At 38.3% G+C, this 13,674-nt stretch overlaps 1 protein-coding gene across 1 annotated transcript in view; it reads right to left on the bottom strand.

The window, feature by feature from the left end:
- Positions 1–2,715: 2,715 nt before the first annotated feature.
- COL25A1 (collagen type XXV alpha 1 chain) overlaps positions 2,716–13,674 on the bottom strand; it is a 440,867-nt gene continuing 429,908 nt past the window's right edge. The window contains exons 35-37 of the mRNA XM_081131694.1: positions 13,208–13,285; positions 11,341–11,379; positions 2,716–7,336 (exon numbers count right to left, since the gene is read on the bottom strand). Of these exons, the coding sequence (XP_080987820.1) occupies positions 7,301–7,336; positions 11,341–11,379; positions 13,208–13,285 (153 nt within the window). The 3' untranslated portion in view covers positions 2,716–7,300. The remainder of the gene's footprint in view (positions 7,337–11,340; positions 11,380–13,207; positions 13,286–13,674) is intronic.

Below are 13,674 nucleotides of genomic sequence, written 5' to 3' on the forward strand. Positions count from 1 at the left end.
AGGTTCCCCAGAGGTAGCAATGTTTAAAATGAGACCTGAAAAACAGATGGGAATTATGGAGGTAAAGTGGGTTTTTAAGTAAAGAAAAGATAAAAAGTCATAAAGAGAAGATCTGGAAAGTGATAGAAAAGAGCTTGGTTGAAGAATTGAAATAAGTTCTGGTTGTCTAGATAAAGTGCAAGGGAGACAATGATGGGAGGTAAGGCTAGAGAAGTAGATATGGACTGAATTGAGAAGCACCTTGTAAACCAAAATAAGGGATTTGAAATTTATCCTGAGAGAAATGAAGAGCCTCAACTTAAAGAGTTTTAAACAGGGAAAGATCATTCTGGCTACAGTGTAAGGCAGGACCAACTATTGTGAGACCTGCTACTAGAGTAGTCCCGGGAAGAAACACAAGTTACCTGGCCTTAGGTTGTCACCGTGGAAATGCTGTGAAGATGACAGGCCTAGCATACATTGAGCCCGGAGAATGAGCTGGTCATGGAGAGTGACTGGGTGATGACGGGGAGGGCTGGGTCAGACATCACGGTGACACCACTCCCTGCCAAAGGGAGCACAGGAGGGACAGCATGGTTGGGGGCAGAGGGCAAGTTCAGTGCTGCACATGTTGAGTTTGAAGTGCCTGCCGCACCAAACACTGCAATCAAAGCTGGAGTCTGGAGGGAGACAGGGGCACATTCATGGTAACTCTGTTCATGCGACTTTAGGGGTTCGCTATGGGAAAGTAGTTTGGTGGAGTGGCGAGGGCAGAGCTTAATAGTGGATGGAGGAGTGAATGGGAGGCGAAGGAGTGGGTAGGGTGAGTATATAATCAACTTCTTAGAAGCTTGTCTCAGGAGGGGAGGCAGGAAAGAGAGAGGGCAGCTACTAAAGGGGCACATGGTGTTGAGAAAACGGAAGATGCCTGAATGTGTTTAAATGTGTTAGGACAGGATCTGAAGAGAAGCTGATGGACCAGAACAAGACTCCTGAAATGGAGGTGGGGCATCGGGGGCAGAAGTTAGCCTTACACAGAATGGGGTCACGAAAAGCTCAGTGCTTTATACCAAAGTATCTCAGTGGTAATGGGGGGCTACTGGAGAATTTTCAGCAAGGGATTAGCATGATTAAATTTCCCTGAAGAACTGTTTTTGGTGAAGTGGGTTTTGGCTCATGCACTTGTCTTACACTGAGGAACATTCTAGAAACCTGCTGTTAGATTCGTTGTAGGGATGCTCTAAAGATAATGCCCTCTATAGGAAATCTCATATGAGAAACTTCTTATCAGCTTTGATTCTTTTGAGGAAGTAGTATGTTTTCACATCATGGATGATATAAACATGTAATTGATTTATTTCTTTTTGTTATGGACATCAAGAAGCTTCGAGCCATACAATTTGATGTCATATATTTTCATTATAACTTTCTTTGTGGTCTTGAACTTGTTTATATATGGTTTTCTTGGTTATATTTAAACTTATATATTTTAATTTCTTTCTAAGTGTGGGGTTTTCTTAACCCTCACCCAAGGATATTTTTTCCATTGCTTTTCAGAGAGTGGAAGAGAGAGAGAGAAACATCGACGTGAGAGAGACACATCGATTGGCTGCCTCCCGCAATCGCCCCTGACTGGGGCTGGGATCGAGCCTGCAACCGAGGCACGTGCCCTGGGCAGCAACTGAACCCAAGACCCTTCAGTCTGCAGGCTGAGGCTCTAACCACTGAGCCAAACCGGCTAGGGCTCTTTATAAGTGTTCTAATTTGCCACAAATTCTATGTGAAGTGAAATGGTAGGATAAATTCATAATAAATAAGACACCATATTTGCTTTCTCTGAATCACCCCCTCAGGGTGACACACAGTATGAGGCGAGGGGAGGCGGGCACTAGAGCAGGGAGGTCACTTAGAAGGCTCTTCTAAGAGTCCAAGAGAGAAATGGGGGGGCTACACTAAGGCAATAGAAACGGGGGCGAGGCGAAAGGAGCCATCTGAGAGATGCTGAGGGTGTAGCGTGCAGGGGGCTTGGCAGTGGAGCAGATGCTGCGTGTGGAAGGGAATGGGCGGGGATGGGAGGCGGGTCCAGGATGCTCTGCGGGTTTTGTCCTGTTCGGATGGCGGGTGGGCTGGTGTGTTGACGCTAATGGGAGGTCGGAGCGAGCACCAGGTGCGAGGTGAGGACAGAAACCTGGTCTACGTGGGACTGAACGAGCTTTCCCGAGGGAATGAGGCAGAGGAAAGCAAAAGCAAAAGCAGCGTGTAGGTCAGAGTCCTGATCAGTGATCAGGTGGAGGAGGGAGGGCTGGGGAAGGAAACTGGGAAAGGAGAGCAGGGAGCACGAGAGCGTGGGGACATGGGGACTGAGGAAGAGTGCGAGGCGGTGGCCGCGGTCAAGTGCATCGGACGCTGCTGGAGAGAGCAGGTCGGTGAGGCCTGAGAAGTGCGCGCGGTTAGGCAGGACCTGTGACCAGCTGGCGACCTGATGGAGGCCTCGGCCACCCCCACTCAGTCCATTTCAGTGATCGCCGGGCGCTGCTTCTCACTGAATGACGGTGACTGAGCTGACGTGGTGGAAAGAGCAGTTACTGGAGTGTAAGGAAGTCTAATTCATCAAGACGGAGAATTCTGAAAGAAAGGTGAGTTTGCAGGGGAAGCTGTCTGGAGGCATTACTATCTAGGAAACAGAGTACAACTTTTGTGTATTTTTTTAGAAAATCATCATGGCTAGATATGTGCACGAAGTTTAATGATGGTATTGCAATACTGTAGAAAAGTAGAATAAAATTATTTATGGACTGTGTTTAAGTCACAGAAAACAGGCCAAGGTGTTCATGAACATCAATAAAGCTTTATAACAATACAATTCATTACCACTGTTTGGATTAATATTGTAATAATTACACACTTTGTACATTATGAAAATAAGTCATAAATAGTGTAAAAATAATTCTGAAGGTCAACTTCTCACAAACTAGGAACCCTGTAAACAATTAAGAAAGCAAATAAGGACAAATGAGAAGCTGAATACAATGCAATTATCTTCAAACTGCAAATTGAAAACCACACGCATCTTTGATTCAGCAACGTCAGTTGGAGAAATTAAAACGAAACTGAAATAAGAAGTCAAACAGGGAGAATTCAACCTTTCAATTATTTACACTACTGAGAAAAACGGGTTTGTGCCATATTTACAGTGATAACACACAACACATTCTTAGAATAATCAATTACATGAAACTGGCCCACAAAACATTAAGAAAAATATGCAGTGTAATGCTTGCCAAAATAGGTTTTTTGCATTTTCTTATTTCGTATTCATGTGATTTTTTTTGGCAATATAAAAATAGCTGCACATAGAGATGAACTTTAAAATGTAAAAAATACAAATAAAAATATAATATTTTCTAAAGGAAAATCAGATACATACATCTTTTAAAAATGTTATTAAGTTGCATGAAACATTTACAACAGTATAAAGAATATTCACATAAATGTCAATAATATGTAAGACATTCTTTTGTGAATCCAATTTATTAATATTTCTGAGATATGTGAGAATATCAACTGCATTTTGAGAAATGATGGTACTCTATTAAGTTATTATTAAATTCTAATAGGTCAGGTTGACAATGTCCTCCTTCCTATTCCCAAAATGACAGTTCTGTCAAGAAGCAGCACAGAGAATCTTATGCATTTAAACACATTTTAAAAAATCAGACATGCCATTAAAACGTTTCAGTATTGGATTAATAAAAATTAAATCCACTAAAAATTTAGGCTGGAAGGCTATCTGTGCTATGGCATATAGTAAATCTAGCCAATATGAAGATATTTCAACAAAAGTGGAAAGAGTAGGGACTGAAGGTCAGAAAAATCATCATTGGTCAATCATGTTAATTCCATTAGGAATGAATAATTTTAACAGCCAGAATCAAACACATGTAATTGTTCTTAATTGATATTTATGAGAATATAAGAATACGTTGCTGTGGTCTTGACTTCTAGAGATAGCAGGGATTTTGTTTTGTGTTTTGGTATAAGTTGAAAAAGTTCATTTTTAGCAATGTTAATATAACTTGATTATTAAGAAATAGAGAAATACCAGTAGTGACATATTCCTATGACTACTTATTAGAAGATATTAAAACACCACTCACCACGCAAACATAACTGACTTCTGAGCAAGATAACACATAGGGACAAAATAAAAAAGGAAAGGTGAAAAGTGGTGTTAACAGTTTATGCTACAATAGTAACATAAAAAAAAAACAAACCCACCTTGGGAAATTAAGCACATTTTCAAAGTGATAAAAATATAAGATACCAAAGACAATCTTTCCATAGGTACTGACATGGTGATCTGACCATCTTCCAAACTAGCAAAGGGCATGTAGAATGAACTACCGGATGTGGAAGTTCTTACTTTCCTCTTAGAACATTATGCACAGGAAGTAAATTCAAGAACAGGCTTTTTGGGGGGATAGAAATTCCAGATATTCTCATGTTTTCCACAAAATCAAATAAAGAAGAAAAACTCCTCAAGACTGCTTTTCATAATAAAAATAAAAACTAGAAAAAATGTAGGCATAGTTGTGTGTCAGGTACTCTATGAATGTATGCAGACTCGTCTAATTCTGGTTTTGTCACACTAAATCAAATTATGTCAGTTAAAGATGAGAATGAACGTTGATGAAAGGCATATGGCATAGGAAAAGAACATGTAATAAGAGGATCCACAATCCAAGTAAGGACACATATTCCTACAGGTACACTGTTTTGTTAATGCAAAACAAGCATTAGAAAAGACTGGTCATTGAACCATAATTACAGCAAATTCATGAACTTCAAAGATAAAATCACACACTATCAGCTTAGGAATGCTATTAAACTGAGAAATGAAATTATCCATAGTAGAGCTGCACTGTCCATAAAGAAAACAAAAGAAATACATCAGCACCAACATGAATGAAAAACAATTTTAAAGCTAAATCACATACCAATTTGGTATCTTTAAAAGATGCTTATCAGAAATAGAACCTGATCTTGATTTATTTCCAATGTGTCTTTCATGCGTTTAATTCTCAACCCTCTATCCAATAATATAAATTAAAAGGAATAAATCTTTAAGAAAAATATGTATCTGCCAACACATATATCGGCAGACATAATTGATTAGTTCATTTGGCAATTATTTGAGGATTCCTTATAATGATGACAAAACGGATGCTCGAAAATATTTTAGTAACCAAAAGTTTTAGATCATCATAGTGGTTAAGACCTAGTAATTCCACTGAGCAAAGAGGAGTACTATCATCTCTTTGCTTGTCCCAAGGAAATAATTGTAATGGAAGTTAATAATTTTATTCCTTTAATCATGGAATAAAAGTCAATGTTGTAAGTCAGAGCAAAAACCCAATATATACATAGGACAGAATATCCTTTAAAGGGCTGTATTTAAAATTTTTTTTTGTACATAACATGATTATCTTTAGAGGTATTCTCTTTAGAAGCTGTGCAAGTTTTAAATAGTGATCCGTCTTAATACCTGTTTCTACTAGAGGAGTAGAAAGAAAGATACATAGGATGAAATGTAGCCACCAGATTTTTCTCAAGACACTACTGCTTGTTTTCCTGAAGAGACTGTAGTTCTACCTGCTTTAGTTCATTTTTCCAATCTACTTAAGACAAGTTGTTTCAGACACTGAACAATAATACCTCATCCTAACCATGACCTAGAAGAGATGGTTAGAGAAATGCCCTCTGTTGTTTTAAAAATGCCAGCATGCCTTCAGAATGTGGAATGTTACTAGACCAATTAGATTGATCTAATAGTTTGAACGTCTTTCCAATCTTGAAAACTTAATGGAAATAAAAAGAAGGCATTTTGTATAATTGAGCATTTGGTTATATAATTGAAAGAGATCATAAGGACCTTAGGATCCTTGTCTTACAATCGTATCTTAACTGTCAGCATGAGTCAGTGATGAACTAATTTCCCCCCAGTGGTGAAAACCTATGCACGAAACTAGAAAATTTCCCACAAAATGGCATTAAGTCAGGAGAAAAATGGTATTGTCCCATGGGCTGAAAGTGACTACTCCTCATTGATGATGCTTCTCCTAATGGAACTCATCCATGTAGAATAAGCCATTTCAAAACATGCTACCAACACTTTACTGTGCAAAGAAATGCTCATTCTAATACAGTGAAGTAACTTTTGAGCAAGAAGATGAAAAAAATACTCTCTTTATGGCAACTATATGGCAACTAGATTTCACAGCTTTCTGAGATCTCAGATTTGGTCTGTGCATAAGACAAACACCTAGATATGTAAAAAAAAAAAGGTAAAGAAATCTAAATAGAGACAAAACATATCTAAATAGAACTACAAAAAAATAGAAATAGAAATGAGCTAATACTATGAAATGTGACCAAATCTTGACTTTATCTTAACTGATAATCACTATGTATGTTATATTCATCATGTGAAAAAAAAAGGCAAAAAGTACTGAAAAAATTTCTTAACTTGGATACTTTACAATGACTGGAGTGAAAGTGGAGCTTCTTTTACATTCTCTTCAATTATTCAGAACAAGAAAGAAAGAAGTTAGTAAAAGGTCATCTTGACTGTTGGTTCCAAGTTATTAGAATTTGAAGACTTTGCTTTTAAAAAAATTGTTCAAACAAATATGACAAAAGCATTTCAGTTTAGTATTCCTTGGACTAAAAAAAGAAAGAAAAGAAAAAGTATTTAACAGAATTGGAAAAATCTTCTGCTTCTAGAAGTTTGTCGAAAATGTTTGAAATGGGTTCAATCTTGGAAAGAAGGGAAGCTCTCACATCAGCTTCCATAGAGACTGTGGAGTGAGCTCCCTTCAGGACATGTGATTTCTTCAGCAACCTGAGCTTTGGTGGGATGTACACACCCTTCATCCTCAGAAACAGAGGCTGCCATTCCAAGAATCTTCTACCCAAAAGAAATGCTGCATGTCTCTGTCATTTTCCAAAAGCACCCATACTAACACCTGTTCGAATTCAGTTTATTAAAAACAAAAAGTCTGCTGTTCTGGGTGCCTGCATTTGTAAACCTCTTTCCTACTTGGTCACAGGAGAGACAGCACAGGATGCTGAACCGGACCTCTTCCCTGGTCTTCACTGCCAAGGGCAGCCCAAGGAAAACCGGCGGCACAACCAGCTCAACCCCTTGATATTTCAACCAAGGTGGCCATGTGAGCCCACAATACTGGAAGCTGTAGATCTGCAGTTGGGACTGCAACTCCCTCAAAATACAAGACCACTTGTGTGTGTGCTCTCCACCACCTTATCTCTTTTTGGCAATAAGCCATGGTGTAACCCCCTTGAGATGACAAAAGAAATAAAAGATCAGATGTGATCAAAGGACTCATCAAGAGGCATGCTAGCATCTGAAGTTGCACAAGCAGGGTTGGCACAGTCATGCTTTTTTAGTCGGTTTCAATGGGTGTTGTGAACTCAGTGCTAATAGTGAAGGTGAGTAGAGATGGGACAATAAACTCTAAAAGCAGTCAGTATGGTACATTTTCATAGTTTTGAGTCCATATTTGGTCACAATTTTATGTAAACTATTTCATGGTCCCTTTTGTCCATGCAATTAACAAGCCCAAAGTAAGAAAATAGCAGGAACAATCATTCTCTATCACTGATATGTCCATTTAAATACGTATCTTTACATAAGATAAAGAGATACTGATCTATAATTTTTGCAGGCTTCTCACTAGTTTCACATGTTGTCCAATTTTAGATGTGAGCAAAGGAAAGATGGACATATGCACTACTGCGAACAGGAAGAAGCAGCTCTATGTAAACATATCTCAGACTTGTAAAATCTGCCATTGGATTTTCAACTATAAATATAAAAAGTGGACCGTTATATACACAACTTCATGCTCGGAAGGTTAGTTTCATCACTGCAGAAAAACAAACAACAAAAAAGACAAATATACAGAATTAGTCGTCTAGGATAAAAATTCCAAATTAACATTTACTTTAAGAAGACTGGTAGAACCCTGAATAGAGTTGTGTGTGGTTTTTTTCAATCACGGAGCCAATCAATCTGTGTCCTACACATGCCTTTTCTAAAACTCCAGTGTCATCAACATTTCTATCCTGGATTCAACCCACATTTTTCTTTTGCTGCAGAGAAGTTTCTGGTTAAGTGTTTCAGTAACTATTCTGGGAAAGCAGAAAATTAGAATTTTTAACATATATGTACCATAATTAGAGTACATGTCCTATTTATAACTTAGATGATCTCCAAGCATTAAGACCCACTGTGGGAAAGGCTGAGGATTCCGACCTCAGAGGCACTACTTGCTTCACCGACACCCGACTCGGCTCCTCTTTCCTTCGCTAGTCCTGCTCTGCTGTGAATGACGGGAAAGGGGCACCAGCCCGCCAGCAGGTCCCTAAGCTGAATTACAGGTTCCACTGTGATCTAAGGTGTCATAAATCTCTGGTTCCTCATAATTATTAAGGTTTTCCTAAAACTAAGGATAAGTCTGAGACAACCGAGGGGCCATTGTCTTTGAGGTATAAACTTATAGAGCAGATCTTAGTGATGTTCACTTTTACTCAAAAATAAAAATCAGTGAGAAAGCAAAATGTCCAGTTAATTAATTAAAAACATTTGTTTTTCTCTCTTTAAGAAAAATAGATGCTACATTAGATGTGCTTATGAGGCTGGGAACGTTGTGATCTTTAGAGATGGAGCCCATTCTGTGTTTATGCATGTTGTGTTCACGCCAGAGAATGTGCCTACAGGAAGTATTCCTTTCTCTCACTAACTCTCACTTATCTCAAATTTTAAACAGGTATATTTTTTTGAATACCAGTGTTTTGCAAATAATCTACAGAATTTAAAAAATTTTCTCCTAGCCCCTAGATTTTAAAACTTAGTTTAAAAATCTGTCACCTTGTTTTAGGAAGGTTCTGCTAAAATCCTGTTAACTCTACCTGGAAAAATAAGGTCTAGTGAAACAATAAAAAATACGAAGGCTATAGGTATTTTTCCTATTAAATAGTTTTAATCTCTGGACAAGGATGGATGACAACTGTAGTAGTCTATAAGTATTTTCTTTAAAATAAATCCTGCCATTTACTCACTGTACTAATTATACTGTGAACTGGTACATCATTGTTCATCAAAATTTAGAAAACTGAACTGTATCTAAAAAGAAAAGCAATTTAAACAAAGATCAAATTATTTGGCATGAAAAAAATTACTAGAGAGTAGCATGACCAAGGGGACTAGTTCATTAATCACAGTAATTTGCAAGGCTACCACAATCTGAATTTACCACTATGCTCCAGAGGCTAATAAACAGTATTTAAAAGAGGGATCCACATAAAACAGGACTAACTAAAAGGAATCTACTGGCCTTCTAAAAATATTTTAAAAATAATTTGACCTGACTAATAGTATATTTGAGATAGCTAAGTTGACCACATAAGAGATTTTAGAACATTCCATTTTTCTAACTGTTTATTCTTTTTGGGGATGAGGATGTTGGCAGAGGTTGATCACAATGATTTGCTTGTGTGTGTGTGTTGGGAGTGTGGCAAACAATACTGAGTTCAATCATTTAATTTTTTTTTTTTTTTATATAAGAAGATGCGAGATTTAAGAAATCCTTGATCTTGTGTAGACTATGGTATGTATTTTGCGGAAAAATGAGTACTTAAAAGGGAAATTTCTGATTTTCTGATGCCAGTCTTATTACTACTAGGATCGGCCTTTTTGTGAACCAAAATGATGAGTGCTTTGCTTGTCGCCACCATGGTGCCTGCACAAAAAGGACATGATTTAGAAGTGGCTGAAAACGATGTGAACCCAAGTTCAGAGTCATGTTAGAAGGCTGATTAAGCCTTTCACATTTACCTCTACGTAGGGTATGCCGATGACTGTGTTAAAAAATCATTACAGTATTAGATTACAGGTCAAAGGTCAAAGAGCAGACGGTAATTCCAGCTCAGTACGGTATTAAAATTCTGAGAACAGGGGTTATGATGGTGAAAGGATACTTTCCCCAGGTGAAGGAGAATATGATGATAGGCCCACCTTCCTGAGAACCACCTGAGCTCAGGTGTGACTGAGAGAATTATCTGACAGGCTGAGAGTGGAGTTTGGGAAGCTACTAAATAAATGATGCTGCTGAGAAACAAGGAAGGTGTTTCTTTCCCTGGTCAAGTAGGGTGAGAGTCGTCAAGCAAGAGAGTAAATTACATAGGATCTCACCAACGTAGTTGATGACCTAAGACGAAACCAGGAGAGTCGAGTTACTCTTCATCGCTCTGCAATCCTATATAGTTTTAATTTTGCCAGTGAAACATGCCTGTCAAGAATTACTAAGCCACAAGGTTTTAGAGACAAAATTTCAAAATGATCAAAGCAGCATGTACACTACTGTTCCATCAGTGGAATTCCTTTATCCCGCAGTAGCACCGATGCGCAGTCCCTCCTAGGGTCCCACGTCACTGTGTAAAGGCCTGGTGCTCCCTCAGCACAGCACGAACGCAGCTCTTGCCTGCTTAAAGCTCTGCCGCTGCTTCCCATCGTCTCCTTCCCATTCTGTTGCTTACTAGCTCTGTGCCTTGGAAGTTACTTAACCTCTCTGAATTTCAGCTTCCCCATTGGAATCATGGAGGATAACACCCTATGAGGTTACTGGGACGATTAAGTAAAATGACAGCCCCGACACGAAAGGGCTTATCACATAGAAGGGTCTCTGTTAGGAGAAGTTCCCTTCCCTACACTGTGGCCGTGGGTAGCTACGGGAAGAGACTAGAATAACCCGATACCACAGAGGCCCCCAACTTAAATATAACCAGTCTCCTAATAAATCAAGATATCACTGAAGAAAAAATTCATGCTTACATTTTCTGCTTTCTCAGCTTTGTGATGAATATGGACAGGGTTCTACCATGTTATTTGCATGTTTGTCTAAGTAATTGAGTATACGTAGAAAAAGAATCATGATTAAGAATAGTTTTAAAGAGTAGGGGGACAAAGAGTTTACTGAGAGACAAGCAAACCATTATGAAGATGCAACTGCCTGGCCTTTCCCATTCCAAAGAAAGCATTGGGTCCGGAAGGTTCCAAACGACAATGTTTGTCAAGAACTGTTTTCGCTCCTCAGTTTTGGAAGAAATTAGCAGTACACATAGTAATCGAAAGATATTGTAAAGACGAAATCTTTTGCTTTTTAATATCCAAACAACGTTCAGCAACGTCAAATTCAAAAGGTCTGCTGTAAATGGAAAAGGCTAGGCCAGGTGAAGGGAAAGGGAGAGTGCTTCTTTCAGAAATAATTCCATAAAGCCTACCTTTTGCCAACAGCCAGGCATGGGTAATCCATCCGGCCCCTGTTTGAAAGGAAGAGTAAGGATTCCTTAGGCTCCACGGAAGTTCATACTTCATAATTCACATGCTCAGAGGCTTAACATAGATGGGTTTCTACTCATTAGGTAGCCCTAGCCATAGGCATCCTTTTCTAATTACAACAATTAACTCCCAATAGAATACCCAACGTTAGTTAAGATGAAGAAAATTCAAATGTTTTTCTAGGGAGAGTATACATTTTGAAAATACATAAAGTATAGAAAAAATATGCCTGATTTTGAAAAAGTAATTTACAAAGCATAGTGGTCTACTCAGTTCTACCTTTAGATAATAAATCTGTACTATTTCTCTTAATGTCATTAACCCACATAACACAATTATCTTTATTAAATAAAGCGAAGTAACTTCACCTCCTGGTTGCTATGGTGTATGTTGAATGCATGAGAATGATGAGTAATCAATGATGAACCATTTCTATCTGAAGTTTATAGCCCTTCACATGCTACTTTTCACTTTTCCATACTGAAAGCGGATACAGTAGAATATATTTAATCCATTGAATTAAAACATGGGCAGCCTATCTATATCTTTACAGTAAAATGTTATCCACAGCATTTATCAATTTTTCTATTAAAATTCTGCAGAAGCCAGTTGACAAATTCTGAATAAACAAGGGATTCCTAAATGTTGCAGAATTTATTTGTATTTACAGTGTGAACACTCTTCAGATACAAATGATACAAATAAAGCGGGGAGAGTTGGTATGGGATGAGGCATGCTTGTGTTTCCTCCCAACAAAATGATCGTAAAATATTTTTTATTATCATTACCAAGCAAACAAAATAAAAGGCTAGGCACTTCACATTGATACTTTCTAATTGTAATTATAAACTAAATAAATATTTTCTGTAAACACAATCTCTTAAAAGACTTGAGAAACAACGTTATCTTTATAGAAACATGCTTAGCACTAAAAAATAATATAAAAACATGCAGACCAAGTATAACCATCAACACAACCATAAAATGTTTTCCTTTACACCTCAGAAAATATGAATATACTTTTTTTAAAAATGTAAAAAAACCTTTGAAATAACTTTATACGATATTTGGGAAAAATTCGGTAATGCCAGATTGGTACAAGGACAAGGATCACCCAGTAGAATTTTAGATTTTAGTATAAGGAGGATTTTGGGTTCATGCCAATGGAGATAAGGGAATTCTGTCTACTTTAGGAAAGTGAGTTTCAAAAGGAAGACCATTAAATTGAAAAGGTTATGTGACAAAGAGGAGGGTTTGGCTGTAGACTGTTATCTTTAGAAGCTCGAAGAAGCTTGGTTTACTTCCCTACGGTCTCTTCACAGCATCCCCTAGAAATGGCTAACTCTTCACCGCAGAAGCTTAACTCTGCAGGTTTGGCCTTACAGCCTGACAGAAATTTAGTGGGAGAGGTAAAAATGCCTTTATTTCCTTTAGAGAAGAAAAAAAAAAGTTCAATTTAGGGGTATATCCCAAAGTTATGGCCTAACTGTGCCTGTTCATAGAAGCTTTTAATGCAATTTTAATGTACTCTTTAAATAAATATTTCTTGAATAAACTGATATCCCCCAGAAGGCAGACCCATTGTCAGTTGTGAAAACAATGTCAGGAGATTAGTTTCCAGTCATTGGTAGAAATGCATGCGTGCTCTCTTCACTCTGCAGAGTTGCTGAAGGAGCCATTCATGCACATGCATGTAGTGTGTTTAGCATGTAAAGCTTGGTCCAGAAGCACCACTTTACACTGAGAGAGATGAATATGTAATAAACAAAGGAACTGCATGCAGGGTGGAAGGAAAGAGAAATACTGTACCAATTGGCAAGGGGCATCCAGCCCATCCAGGCCAGGCTGGCCTGGCTCCCCTTTTTCCCCCTTAATGCCACGGAATCCCTGTTTGTAAAGATTAACTCATATAGTTACTAACAAGAAATCACTTACGCACAAATTCTGCTAAAGAAATAACCACAATAACAAAAGGCTGGGAGAGGAGCAACTCTGAAGTGACAAATAATACGCAGTGAAGTTGGACAAAGCTCTGCATACAATGAGGACTTGTCTGGGAACTGTGACCTCTTTTGAGGAGCACAGAACTGGGCTGGTTCCTCTTTGGATCCGCCACTCACATTGGATCAATACTTGAGTGTTAAGAAACCAGGCAGAGCTGGTGGCCAGAGACAAGGTGTGGAATGTACCAGGACGGATATTTCTGGGACCTTGAAGTCTACGTTAAATGACCCCAGTCAGGACCCCTGCTCTTACGGTCCCTCCAGTTTGCTCTT

Source organism: Miniopterus schreibersii, assembly GCF_964146895.1.
Source record: "Miniopterus schreibersii genome assembly, chromosome: 1".
Taxonomy (NCBI): domain Eukaryota; kingdom Metazoa; phylum Chordata; class Mammalia; order Chiroptera; family Miniopteridae; genus Miniopterus; species Miniopterus schreibersii.